Source organism: Asterias rubens, chromosome 21, assembly GCF_902459465.1.
Source record: "Asterias rubens chromosome 21, eAstRub1.3, whole genome shotgun sequence".
In the NCBI taxonomy this organism is placed as follows: Eukaryota; Metazoa; Echinodermata; class Asteroidea; order Forcipulatida; family Asteriidae; genus Asterias; species Asterias rubens.
Window position 1 is genome coordinate 2,951,952 of NC_047082.1, and position 13,970 is coordinate 2,965,921.

General features: G+C 37.7%; 1 protein-coding gene across 1 annotated transcript in view; it reads right to left on the reverse strand.

Moving 5' to 3' along the window:
- LOC117304446 overlaps positions 1-13,970 on the reverse strand; it is a 230,747-nt gene that overhangs the window by 41,223 nt on the left and 175,554 nt on the right. The window contains exon 177 of the mRNA XM_033788903.1: positions 1,678-1,877. Within this exon, the coding sequence (XP_033644794.1) occupies positions 1,678-1,877 (200 nt within the window). The remainder of the gene's footprint in view (positions 1-1,677; positions 1,878-13,970) is intronic.

Genomic DNA, 13,970 nt, shown 5'->3' on the forward strand with positions numbered 1-13,970 from the left:
TTCCTCTTTTTGTAAAATAGGTTGTCTGCCAGACAGATGACTTATGACAAGATGTTAAAAAACACATACAAATTATTAATAAACAAACACAAAAAGTGCAACCAACTTCAATATGTTTATTATATGTCAGCGAAAACGAAACATTAGTCCTTGATATCATTATGTATTTTTTTTCCCCACATCGAAAAAGGCTCAAGTGGCCAGACACAAAGCTAATGTGTCTTACTATCTAACAATTTCCAAAGGTTACAGATTATTAAGTACTTATTAGCGAATGACACATCTGCCGGCTAGCAGATGTTCATAATCAACGCATACCAACAGCTCCAGGCTATGTTTTTTATCAGGCATTGCAGATAAATTATCTCGATAAGAAACAGTTCAAAGTTAAAGTGTCTCTGATGGTGATAGTAACCATGATCAAGGGTTAGGATTCTGGTTTAAAGGAATCCTGTATGAAGAATTATTAATCTGGTCGCGTAATTTTTTTGGTAATATTCTGCAAATTGTGCTAATTTTTATGACTGTGATTTTTATGAACAGCATTCACATCCAGAATGGCTTTTTCATAGCTTCATGGCTATTTACCACCCTGTGCTAAGCACAACAAAATTATGCTTATCAGGGGTGAGAGTCATTACTAACAAAAAAAGTCTAAAACTTGGATACAAACTCAAAAGTATGTTGAAATGATGCCATTTCTACCGTTTGGTAACCCCTGGGTGTATAGATTCCAAGGAGCTTTTGGAAACGGTATCCAAATCACTAGAGAAGTCAAGTCTGATTTTCTTAAACAGGCCGACATAAAAAGTCTGAATTCAGCCAAAAGTCTGAACAATCTCATCCCTGGCTTATCAGATTAAGGTCACCAGCCAACCTACCATGTCATATGTACCATTTGTGATTTCCCATTTCTGCTCAGCAGAGAGTTGTTAAGCAATATTTTCTGCTCTATGATATTGGGCCCTGGTAAATGAGTACCCGTACATTATACCACATAAAAGTCAGTTTGAGTTTTTTATTCATTATTTTCTTGGCATTTACGAAGCTCAGAAAAGAATATTCACAACTTCAAAGTTAATGGGTTCTCATAAATACCTAATACCACGATAAATTATGCATACTTCACAAAGTACCAGCATAAATTGCAAATCTATCATAGATGACGCAAGTCATGCTCGTATTAGACAAACTTGGTCCCAAACATATTGAGTTTTACATTATGTACAGTGAGAATTCCTCAAATATTTCAGTTTAAAATACAAAAAAATTGCATAAATGATGAAATGATGGGTATTCTTATTATAAAGAATTTTGTATTTTTATATAGAAGATTTTACATTATGGAAAAAACATACAGTCTTTATTTGAGGTGTTTTCTTGTTATTGATACACATAATACTTGGCCTGGAATAACACAGATGCCACGGCCTCCGTTGTCGGACTTGGTGCCCCTACAAAAGTTTCCCATAGACTTTAAGTAAATCCGTTGTTTATGCTAAAAGAAGTTTTGTAAAAATTGTTTTGCTCCATTCTTCAAACACTACATCACCTCAGCAAGTAATTTAAAGGGAAGCCTTCTACCATAATTATCATTAAACCATGTAAATCTATTAACGTTTTTGTTATGTGTCCTTACTAAAAGGAACCCAAACTCTTTAGGAATAAAATTCTTACCTCTACTTGTTGTTTCTGGTTCCTGAGGATCCCGGGCTCGATGCCGATGGGTCCCAAGACAGCAGTCATCTTGTCCTTCTCGCCCAGCCATGTCTTGAGACGTGTGTGCGCTTGCTCAAAGTCCGCTAGGCTGTTAATAGCGCCCTCGAGCTCCTTGGTGCGTAACTTGGCTTTGTCTTGCAGTCGAATCCATCGTTCCTCTGCAAACATATGAAGTGTAAACTTATTACTAAAAATTTATCTTAAAAAAACCAAATCCCATATAAAAATGTATTCAAAGGTGTTGGAATAATAACTCCAACCTGCACTGGTTTGATACAGCACCAGGGCCCCAATTCACAACTCTGCTTACGGCTACATTCTGCGCTTACGATCACCATTTTGCTAAGGGGTAAGCAGTGCTATGACATTGGGTCCATTTGGGAACATCTTTAGAGAATAAGAAAAGTTATGACAGTATGAGGAGACACAATTACTCTTACAAGATATTTTCAAGGTAAATCTCTACAAAAGATAAATCCAACATACACAGTTTCAAATCCTATTAAATACTGACATAGAGTGACATGCAGTTATAGTCAGTTCAGCACAACTTCAAGTCAGTCTGCAGACAAGCTGCAACTACACACTGTCAAATAAGACTCAACTAACGTTAGCTACGTATGTTATATACATTAAGTGCTATTAGAATCGTATCAATTTAATTGGAGGGGTCATACATGCAAGTAAAATCAGCGTGATTGATTTAATAATGATAGATGTAGGAATCACAAGCTTAAAAGGAGAGGAGCTCATGCAAAGTGATGAATCTGGGTGAGAATTAACGATGACACCAACAGAGTTGTACCTTCCGTTTTTGCTATGTATGGAGGAGGAAAGAGCTTAGCATCAAGGGAAACAAGACGAGGATGAGGGTTGCTTGCATCACCAGGAGGAAAGAGGCACAAGATGATAATGATGAGAATTAATGGAGCAACATAAAGGAGCAGCCAGTCCAACATGATGGTCCGGATAAATAAACAAGGGAGGAAGATTTCAACAAGTACGCAGCAGCGGCTCTCGAACAACAAAACAATAGCGGTTTAGCTAACGCATGTCTGGTGCCTTGACTCCATCCACTAATGTCTGGTCATGGCCCCACTGTAACACATGTGTTTGTTTAGGGTGAGGAATGCTGGATGTCAGACTATAAAGCTGTCATGGTTTTCGTGAGAGGAAGCAGGGGAAGATGGATTGAGGAGAAATTTCAGGAATGAAGGGAATTCTATCTTCAGGGCCATTGATTCAAACAGTTTAAGATTGGGAGGTGATGTTCAAGATGAGGTCGTCGCACAAGTGGAGCGTCACTTTTTTTTATGAGACGAGTCTAAGAGCGGATGTTGTCAAGTTTTACAGCTTGAATGTTTCCATTGGGGATTTTAGATGGCCATCAGGGACTTAGGCTGAGACATTTGTGTTGTGGAGGTATGTTGAAACTCACACACTTGAGTACTTTTTAGTGTACTAATGAAATGTAAGCTTTGAACAAAATAGAGACAGATCTTGTAGACTTCACCGAGTGAAACAATTCTTGCTGAGGTCAAAATGTCGAGCCACTTACTTTTTTATAGAAATTTGCATCAAGGATAAAGAATATTGATTTTTGGTTTTACCAATTTACACCGATGTGTGTAAGCACTCAATGCTCAGTACTTTTCTGAGTTCTGTGAAAAAGCATATATTAATCGGGTGGGACTCGAACCCATGACCTTTGTAATTCTAGAGCAGTGTCATACGAACTAGACACTTACAATTTGTTGCATTTAAACCATAAGTACTTTCGGTTAACAGCAGTTAACAGCTAATTTTGTTGTTGTTTAAATATATATATATATGTTGTTTGTAAGAATCTGATGTTAAAATGGAGTAAGTTATATTTATAGTTAGGTATAAAAGAAGGTTTCATTTTAGTTGTACAAAGTTTTAACGGTGGGTTGTTTGTGTTCCTCGGCTATGATCCTGAACTTAAAACAGTTGGCTAAAAGCCTGTAAAAACAAAAACTTGCTTAGCACAGAAAAGTACTGCTTTACAGAAACAGGTTTCCAGAAAAATAACATTTAGTTTACATTGTTGCGACTTGCGCCCTATTCAATTTTTGCTTAGCAAAGAAATTTGTTCAGCAGAAATCGGGCCCTGTTCGATATAAAGGCTGGTGTGCCTTGCCAGTTCCAGTGGCTGAAACACAAGTAGCCCCAAGTGAACTAACACCAAGGCTGGGCTAATTACTTGGCTAACATAACCAAACAACAACAATGATCTGCAGTAACAAGATATCTCTGATCGAGGGTTCCTCGAAGTCGACTCCCTCCAACTCTACAGGAGCACGGATCCTCCACATGGATCATTGATGGGAGGTAGGATTGAAACTTGTAAGAGAATCTATTGCTAGCTGTGGGTCGTTGCTTCCTCTAGGGGATAAGGTGTCCATGTTGACTGTTTCAGGACAACATGAAACACCTAAATAGAATGTGTAATACTAGTTCTGGTGTTGATGTTGTTCAGATTTTATGTAAAATGAGTTGAAGAGATTATTTACATGAACATGAAAGAAACACTGACGATTTGGGGACACATGAGGGGGTACTGTCTTGCAAAAGTACAATTATCGGTTTTAATTATGTTCTGGGCCCAAACTTTGTGGAGCCGCTTAAGCAGAAACAGATGTTAAGCACAACAAAATTATGCTACAAGAATAAGGTTACCAGCAAAACTAACATATTACATGCCATTTGTCACTGGTATCCAGCTCATTTATGAGTCCAATCCTCGAGGTTCAATTGATCCTAATTGATGGAAACATCATTGACTTGCTATGTATCTTATAAACAGTGGATGACTCTGTACTCCGTACAGTCATTGGCTATTCATTACAAATTACACCAGTAGTTTAATTCTTTGCATTCAGTGTTTTTACACAGGAAGGTATTGGTAGGTATACAACACAGAGCTGTTCCTGGACATTTTAGTAGCCTTGTCAAGTTACCATGGCTGCACAGAAGTCTTCCGTGACCTCCTTTGGCCTCCTAGTTTTACACACGGTCACTGTAAGTTGACAGGGAGGTCAGTTTACCATGCGTCCCCTTGGGTTACCTTTGTCATTCTACAGAAAAGTTGCGGCACTTTAACCAAAACAACTCCAATTGGAACACGACTTTAGTTTCTTTTAGGGTTGCGGTTGGGGGATGGGTGATGACTACCCAACAGTAGCATCTTGAGGCATCAATCAACGCAGGAAATCCCATCTCTGTTAAGGTGCTATCCATAACCTTAACCAGTCATCTATGCCTGAGCCTAGAGTGAGCTGTCTGCCTAACTAAACCACCTTGAGTACATCAGTAAATAGACTGGAGGGATTATTAAAAAATACCACAAAGATGAATAACTGGGTATTTATAGAAGCTTTCCACACTGTGTAAAAAAAAACCGATGGATTTGTGGCAGGACTAAATACAGCTTATAAAGCAAAGAGATGTTTGGAAGGGGTCTCAAGTAGGGCACATGGCATGGTGTCGTGGCTGGTATGAACCTTTGAGTTCTTGCTAAGCAATATGTTTACAATGCAAATATAATCAAAGGATAATAAAATTACTGGTGGCAAATAAAATATTCCTAGGTTGGTTTATCTCTTCCCCAAACAACTCAACAAAATACCCTGCTACTTCGTAAACTGAACACAGTCAAATACCACGGGGATAAAATTTTAAACCAAAAATACAAAGCATTAGGGTTGTGAGTAGTCTTGCAGACGTTTGTGTACAGTATGCGCATATTTTGTGCTTGTATATGTGCATGTTTGAATATCAATACATCCATATATTCTCATAATGAATTTTTTTTATAAACGAGACAACTGGACTTATTATTTTTGTGAATACCCTCCCAATAAAGTTCCTACTTCTTTTTGTCATTGTAAAAGTTTTTCTGGTTATTTTCTAGCGTTGCTTGAATGAATATTGCTGTCATAAATTTCTCAAAGATGAAAGCATTTCAAGTGGAAAGAGTTCTTTGGGTGAATGGTTCTTGAACTTGTTCTTATCTCGATCTGAGCCATCTGTAAACCATTACACTCCAATAGCAGAGTCAGTCTAGCATTGGAACTGTTTTGGACCATTGCAACATTCTGCATTTAAAGGCACTGGACACAATTGGTAATTACTTGGTAACGACCCAATGGAGAGCTCATGATAGTGTTAAGACATTGTGAGAAACGGCTTTGTCTGTAACATAGTATTTGATAAAGAGATAATTTCTCACTCAAATATTAAAAGACTTCAGCTGAAGCCTTTTATTCGGCATCTGAAAGCACATAAATTTGTGCAACAAGAGTGTTTTTCTTTCATTGTTCTCTTGCAACTTCGAAGACCAAATTCACAGATTTTTTATTTTATGTTAAATTTTATGTTGGGATACACCAAGTCAGAATACCTGTCTTTGAGCAACCTCCAGATGAGCAGACCCTGATAACATCCACTCAGAATTGTGTCTGGGTGTTCACCGTCCCTTACCTAACAACGCAAAAGCTTGCCCGAATCATGTAACATAGCAACTGACTCTATAGTCTGATGAAAATCAAATTTAAGTGGTAACTTGTGATCAAGCACGTCACTTTTTTACCAGACAATATTAAAATCTAACACGCAAAGGGCTTACTACCAAAGGTGTCCATGCCTTTAAAGGCAGTGGACACTATTGGTAATTGTCAAAGTCTAGCCTTTACAGTTGGTGTATCTCAACATATGCATAAAATAACAAACCTGTGAAAATTTGAGCTCAATCGGTCATCAAACTTGCGAGATAATAATGAAAGAAAAAAAAAACACCCTTGTCACACAAAGTTGTGTGCGTTTAGAAGGTTGATTTCGAGACCTCAAGTTCTAAATCTGAGGTCTCGAAATCAAATTAATGGAAAATTACTTCTTTCTCAAAAACTATGGCGCTTCAGAGGGAGCCGTTTCTCACAATGTTTTATACCATCAACCTCTCCCCATTACTCGTCACCAAGAAAGGTTTTATGCTAATAATTATTTTGAGTAGTTACCAATAGTGTCCACTGCCTTTAACCACCGCTGTCTAGACAGCCATTTTGTTGTGCAAAATGCCAGCTTCACTAACCACCAGATGTACATCACAATAGAGTCATCAGTCAGCAAGTCACTATATGACCATAGCCTTGGGGCTAGTTCATAATCAGTCATGCTGGTACTAAGGCCGTGTCCGAAACGACGACTTCGGCTACAGCTACGTCTAGATCAGCGCATCTACCAGTGTTGAAGAATAGGCAGGCGCGCGCGATCTAGCCGTAGCTGTAGCCGAAGTCGCCGTTTCGGACACGGCCTAATTATCCTCAGTGACCAGTGAAGTTTATCATCACTGTTTAAATTTACGGGCAATTCATTTTTGCTTTACCTTTTATTTGACTTGCAAGGCCAAGCAGACAACGGATAGTCCTTGAAAAATTAAACAGCTATTCTTATATTCAAATCATAATACACACCACCATCATTGTAATATTTCATTTCTCAAATCATTTTCCCTGTGAATTTTGAGCTTTCAAAACTGTCAATGTTTTATCCAGTACAACCACATGACCTAAATAAAAAAAACAAAGTCCTGTTAACTAACGCCAAAAGAAACACTACCTTCAACAATTTTGGGGCTTTTACGAAAAACCCAACATAAACTGAAATATTAACACTATTTCTGGTCTCACCACACCATAGAGCAAGGAGGATCACAAACACTTTTAATTGGTCATAAAAACTGTCAATATTTCACCCAGTACAACCAAATGACCTAAATAAAACCTAAAGCCTGGTGAACTATCCCCACGAGAAACACTACCTTCACAAATTTCGGAGTCTTTGCGATTGTTTACTCTGACCTTTTGTGAGGTCATCAGGTTAGGGTCAGCGTTTACAGACCACCTGATATGAGTCATGTGACACTAGATGATGGCACGCCCAATATGTCGGCCATGTTTGCTCGATGAGTCTATTTTATATTGCTTTACGCTTCATGACAAATTCAAGGTGATGGCATTTCCAATAATATGTGTCATGTTGAATGCGGTTGAATGCTATTAGAGCTACATGTAGCTTCGAAATTTACATTGAATGTATTTTTAAGTTGGTATTTCAAGTATTTCAAGTATTTCAATAATTTTACTAATTGATGGCTTTGTGTATTTTTGTTTTTTTGTTGTTGAATTATTTAAGTTAGCATTTTAAATTATTAATTTCATAAAATTTTGTATTAATTATAATTTTGTATGCGTCACAGTGACGCAGGTGTCACACACAAAACAACAATTTGACATGGATATTTGGAAAATGAGAGACGTGAACAAATAAATATTAAACAGGAAATCTGATATTGTCATATGATTCACAAAGACCAAAAGGTATCTATTACGTTTCTATGGTAGCCAAAGAAAGCCTGAGAGTCTGGCCAATCAACACCCTTTAATTGGCCGGCTTTGCATAGATAATTGAAATAAAGAAAGAATCTGGCGATTGATGGAAAACACAATTAATCTTTAATGTCAGAGACAGCAGAGAGACTGGTGAGTTATGTTTTGATGAGACTTCCAGGCCTGGAATTTAAGCTTTGAAAGGGCAAGGCCTTTTACATTTTGAAAAGGGCACTCCCATTGGAAAATCTCTGCAAAGTCTGTGAAAACTTGTTGAAAGGGCACCAAGGCCAAGACCAGGGACAACGAAGGCCATGGTAGCAAGGTAGTGTCAAAAGGGTTTTCTAGTTTTCAGTAATTATTTCAGTGAACATCTTGTTCAAAATTTTGTTATTAAAGAAAAAATGGCATATTATAATTACAGAAAGTAAGGATAAGATGTGACATTTTCTACAAGATTTGCGCTTGCATTTGATGACCAATAGAGCCCAAATTATCTTCATTACGTTTCCCTACCACGAGTTCAACTGAACAAGTGCAGGTCTCGAAATAACCCATGGCCCCCACAGCAATTGCCCCTAACCAGAGAGAACTTACTGTGCTCCTTGAGGCCTGCAAGTGATGACAGTGCAAGTCAATGGTTCAAGGAACTAAGAACTTTATGGGTGGTTTTACAAGCTCATCAAAACCTGTTTGGAGGATCGGTTTCCAAACAGGGTAGTTTGAACAGGAACTGAACCAACATTTACCGAGGTTCAACAACCGTTTCCTGTATACACACCTTCTACTCAATACAACTGCTGATGTTTGTTCTGAAACTTTTTTAAGAGGATAATATGAACTGAAAGAGTGTCAATCTGTAATAAACTATAAAGGCATTGGACACCTTTGGTAATTACTCAAAATAATTATTAGCATAAAACCTTACTTGGTACCGAGTAATGGGGAGAGGTTGATAGTATAAAACATTGTGAGAAACGGCTCCCTCTGAAGTGACTTAGTTTTCGAGAAATAAGTAACTTTCCACAAATTTGATTTCAAGACCTCAGATTTAGAATTTGAGGTCTCAAAATTAAGCATCTGAAAGGACACAACTTCGTGTGACAAGGGTGTTTTTTCTTTAATTTTTATCTCGCAACTTCGACGACCAATTGAGCTCAAATCTTCACACCCATGTTATTTTTATCCATATGTTGAGATTCACCAAGTGAGAAGACTGGTCTTTGACAATTACCAATAGTGTCCAGTAACTTTAACACGGTCCTGAAACTTTTCAAGAGAATGATTTCGTCGTGTGAACTAAATGAATGCCAATCATAAACTTTAAGAGAACGAGTGCTAAAAGGTGTTTTGTTTTCCATGACAAATAGGACAACTCAAATTCAAAACCTGATCCATCACAGAATCAACACTTCACCTGATCTTGACAAAAGTCAGAGGTACACAAACATTTGACTTCAAGCACCAAATGACTTTGTATTTCAATTTGCATGAACAATAGTCAGAGAGTACATGGAGTTAACAACATGGCAACATTTATCAAAAACAAAAAGCCACAAAAAATGGCTTCTTGCACCGCTGTGGAACCTGGTTCGAATCCCACATCAAACCAAACCCTTTCATGAGGATTGGGTTTCCAGTCCCTACCCGATTAGGTTGGTTTTCCCTCTCAGGGTTTTCCTCCTATATCTAAAACTAAACATTACTTCTCATTTCCTACTCATCCTGTTGTTGTGCTGTTGGGTGTGTCATAACACAACTTAAAAAAACACAGTCTCAAAACTAAACCAAATACAAGAACCGGTTTGGTCTCAACATTTCAAACACTCTACCTGGCCTGTGTGTTTTGTTTTTGAAAGGGCAAGAGCACCAAGGCATTTTCTCCTTGATAAAGGGCACCAAGGCATGTGGGAATGGAGGCAATCACCTTTCGTTGCCTCCATGAAGTATCAGACCTATTGGGTGGCACTAGGTTGCCTCAGTGGTTTCCTCACACTTGCAGGTGGATGGGTTTCAAGTCCCTACTTGATTACAAGGGTTATCCCCGTTGGGGTTTTTCTCCTATATCTAAAACTGAACATTACTTCTCGTTTCCTCATCATCCTGTTCATTGTGCTGTTGGGTGTGTATAATATAAATAAACTAGACATTTTGTTGGTGTTTGTGAACAAACACAAAGCTGTTCTGTGTTCACACTGCTCTCGAAACTATTAGCCTACTTACTTTAAACCTATGACACATACAATGTACGCAGGCTGGCAGGAGGCAAGACTGCACCTTGTAGGAGTGACCTGGGCTAGGCCTATCATCATGTGCCATGGGCGATGCTTTGATGTCGCCTGAACTGCTAAATAATTGCTTATACATGTAAAGTGTTACCCAAAACCAAACACAAGTTTTTAAGCAACATCTCTATTTACTTATTCATATTGGACTACTGTAGATGAATGTAAAAAATACCATGCATTTCTACAGGTAGTAATTCCAACTAATATGCCAATAGTCTCTCAAAGAATTGGCTTAACATGCCTTAAGCTAAATGTTAGCAAAAGCTGTTTCACGACATGTCTGGAGTCCTGGACAAATATGAATACAAGCTACCCATAAGAGGATTCGCTGTTATTTAGCACTAAGCCTTGTATCACAAAATGTTGCGTGTAAAAGTTAGAGAATGACATATTTTTCCTGTTTTGTTCGGGAAAAGAATAGATTTGAAACCACATTCCCTTTACTTCCCTATTCCTTGAATACTAGGCAACCACAGGGGCCCTAAGTGAACTACAAAACAGCAACATGAAACAAAATAATTACAGATTGTATTTTGTTGGTAGATCTAAAGTAGCATGAGAATCGTTGCGGAACCTGCTGCTAAAAATATAGGATTCAAACTGCCTCTAGTTGGTGGTCTAGTTGGTAAGACACTGCTTTAGAATTGCAAAGATCGTGGGTTTGAATCCCACCCAAGTAATATGGCTGTGATTTTGTTGCCACAGTACTCAGGAAAGTTCCGAGTATACAGTGCTAACACACATCAGTGTATGGGTAAACCCGACGCAAATTTAACATATATCTCAAATACTGTTGTGCTCAATAGGTGGCCCGAGTCCCAATTAGCGGCTACAGGATGGCTCTGGCTCGATAGTCATCTAAACATGCATAAAGTATGAGTGCCCATAGCAACAGCCCATAGCAACACCCCTAGCCGTAGCCACAGCTGCCAATCTGAATGGCCTAAAGGTAACCACAACATATAAGAGGACTAGTTATAAACAATTAACATCCATCATTTTGGTTTGTACTCTGTTTATGAAAACACAGCTGCTCTCGATGATCTTATTATTTTATCTTTTGTCCAAAAACGTCAAAAAAATGTCCAAAATACAGATCGCAACTGAATCTACCAACTAGTCAAACAATTTTTCATAGTGTAACATTTATGTATTAATTTGAATAAAAAATCAACCCAATTATTTGTGTGTAATGGATATTAATTGTTTTGGGGTTGACCACAGAAAATTTGACTTGAGGAGGGAATTGAGGCTTGTGAATTACGCCAGAGATTCACACAAAATCACCTTTGACCTCGCATCATTTCACATGGCTTTCATGGTTCTGGAGATTCGCAGTTAAACTTGAAGTACATGTGTATACATATCAAACCAATACCTGTCCTTATCGGGAGAACCAGTCTACTACCAACTAAGCTATCTAGCCTTGATATTTGCATTGGCAATCTCCCTTTGTTCAGGGTACGTTAATTGCATTAAAAATTAAGTACAAACGAAACACATTTAAACAGTCAAAGTCTCTGTGCATTCAAAGCTAACAGAAGCAACACCAGGCCTGTATGCTTCGTTTTTAGAAAGGGCAAACGCCAAGGCATTTTCTCCTTGGTAAAGGACACCCTATGAGGAAATTGTAAATTTCTACTGGACCATTTCAAGGGCACCAAGGCAATGACCAGGGGGCATGGAGGCAATTGCTTTGTTGCCTCTGTGAAGTATCAGGCCTGTATTCATAACCCTCAACAAGAAAAACTAGAAGCATAAAATATTAAACAGCAGTGTACACTTTAACAATTAAATCCGGTCTATTCATTCGAAATCAATACTTCACAAACACGTCTGGACAATTCTGCCTGACAAATCTGCCTGACGTGTACATACTGCCTTCTGAAGGCTTTAAAGTGTTTTTTAATCAATGCAAATTTATTCACACTAATTGTGATGAATATAGCCGAGCTACTGTTTCCCACTGCACATGTTGAGATTGTGTTTTTATTGTTTAGCTTCGATTACTCATTTTTGTATTATTTGTCAGTTGTTCATTGAATTATGATGGTTCAAATTTCATTATTTATGGGACCCACCCAAGTAATATGCCTGTAATTTATTTTCACAGAACTCAGGAAAGTATCGAGTATACAGTGCTAACACACACAGGTGTATATGGGTAAAACCAAAATTAATATAAGACCCTAGCAAGTTTTGTTCCAGTGCTTCAGTTTCAATTACCATTTTGAATGTACTTTTCCAATAACCAATGATGTTCAATCCCCATAACTTATCTTTCTTGCTTTGAGAAAATAAGATAATTCTCTTCACACAAAAAAAGATAACATTTTCTAATTGTTTTGGGAGTGTTTTGGGAGCTATTCTGAAAGAAAAATGGGCCCTTAACATTTCTCCAAAGTAACATAATTTGCAGTTGTTGATGTTTGAATTCTACAGGTGTCCGGTTATTTGTCCACTTCCAGAAGTTACTTCTAAACACAATCAAATTTGTTAAGTTCAAATCAACTTCCAAAATCAAACTTCAAAAAACAGTGACGATTACAGCCCCATCAATACCTGAACCCTGAATACGAAACCAAACTTTGAAAGGAAAATCTGGCTTTTCCTCCCCAGTTCCCAGCCACGAAACGGCTTTACAAACAAAATAGAAACACCAACAATCTCTCACACCTTCTTTCCCCAATTGTGTCCATTTAAAAACCAAAACCACCAATGCATTTGAAGTTTCCATGAAATAGTTTTGGAGCTTAGGGTTGGGCCCTTTGTGCCAAAGTTCAACCATGCAGTGAAACTACAGGGTTGATCCAAATCCAGGGTAGCCTTCAGAAAACTTTTGTGCGCATTTCTTGAGAGGTGGTTCTGTTGATGTTAATCTTGCGTAAAAGACCAGACAACAATTTGCAAAGTACTTGTCATTGTTATGGCTTATGTCAAGGGCATGTATTGCTGCTGGACCAATTGCTTTCTGACGCACAAAATTTACTTAATGTTATTTGCAGCAGCTTAACATTTTCCATTTGAGCGGAGAGTTTAAATAACTACAGGAATAAGGGTGGGATATGAACATGAGTGAAGAATGGAGCTGAAACTTAAATTCCTACTGGAGCAGAAGTGTTGACAATAGAACAATGTAGACGGAAGTGAAGTGGTGAAAATATTGAAAGAGTTTAAAAAGTTGTGTCTGGACTGCATTTTGATGTGGGGGAACTTTGCAGGGTGTGTTTTAGAGTTTGTATTTATTTGTTATTATTGATTGTAAGTAAGGTTTGATAACTCAAGGATGGAGTTACATCTTTGATGGGGCAAAATGATTAGCTATTCATCATATTTTCATAATTATTACATCATTTTTGAATAGGATTTAAAAACAAATCGCTGCAAAGATCTGAGCTATGAATTTTAAAACATTTTGGCCATAGTACTACATCCTACAGGAAAATCCAGGGATAAATTACTCTTAGTAAAAACATAAATGAATAAATCTTCTGATTAAAATAAATGAATAAATTTAGTATTTGAATGATCTCTTCTCAACAACAAATCAGAGACT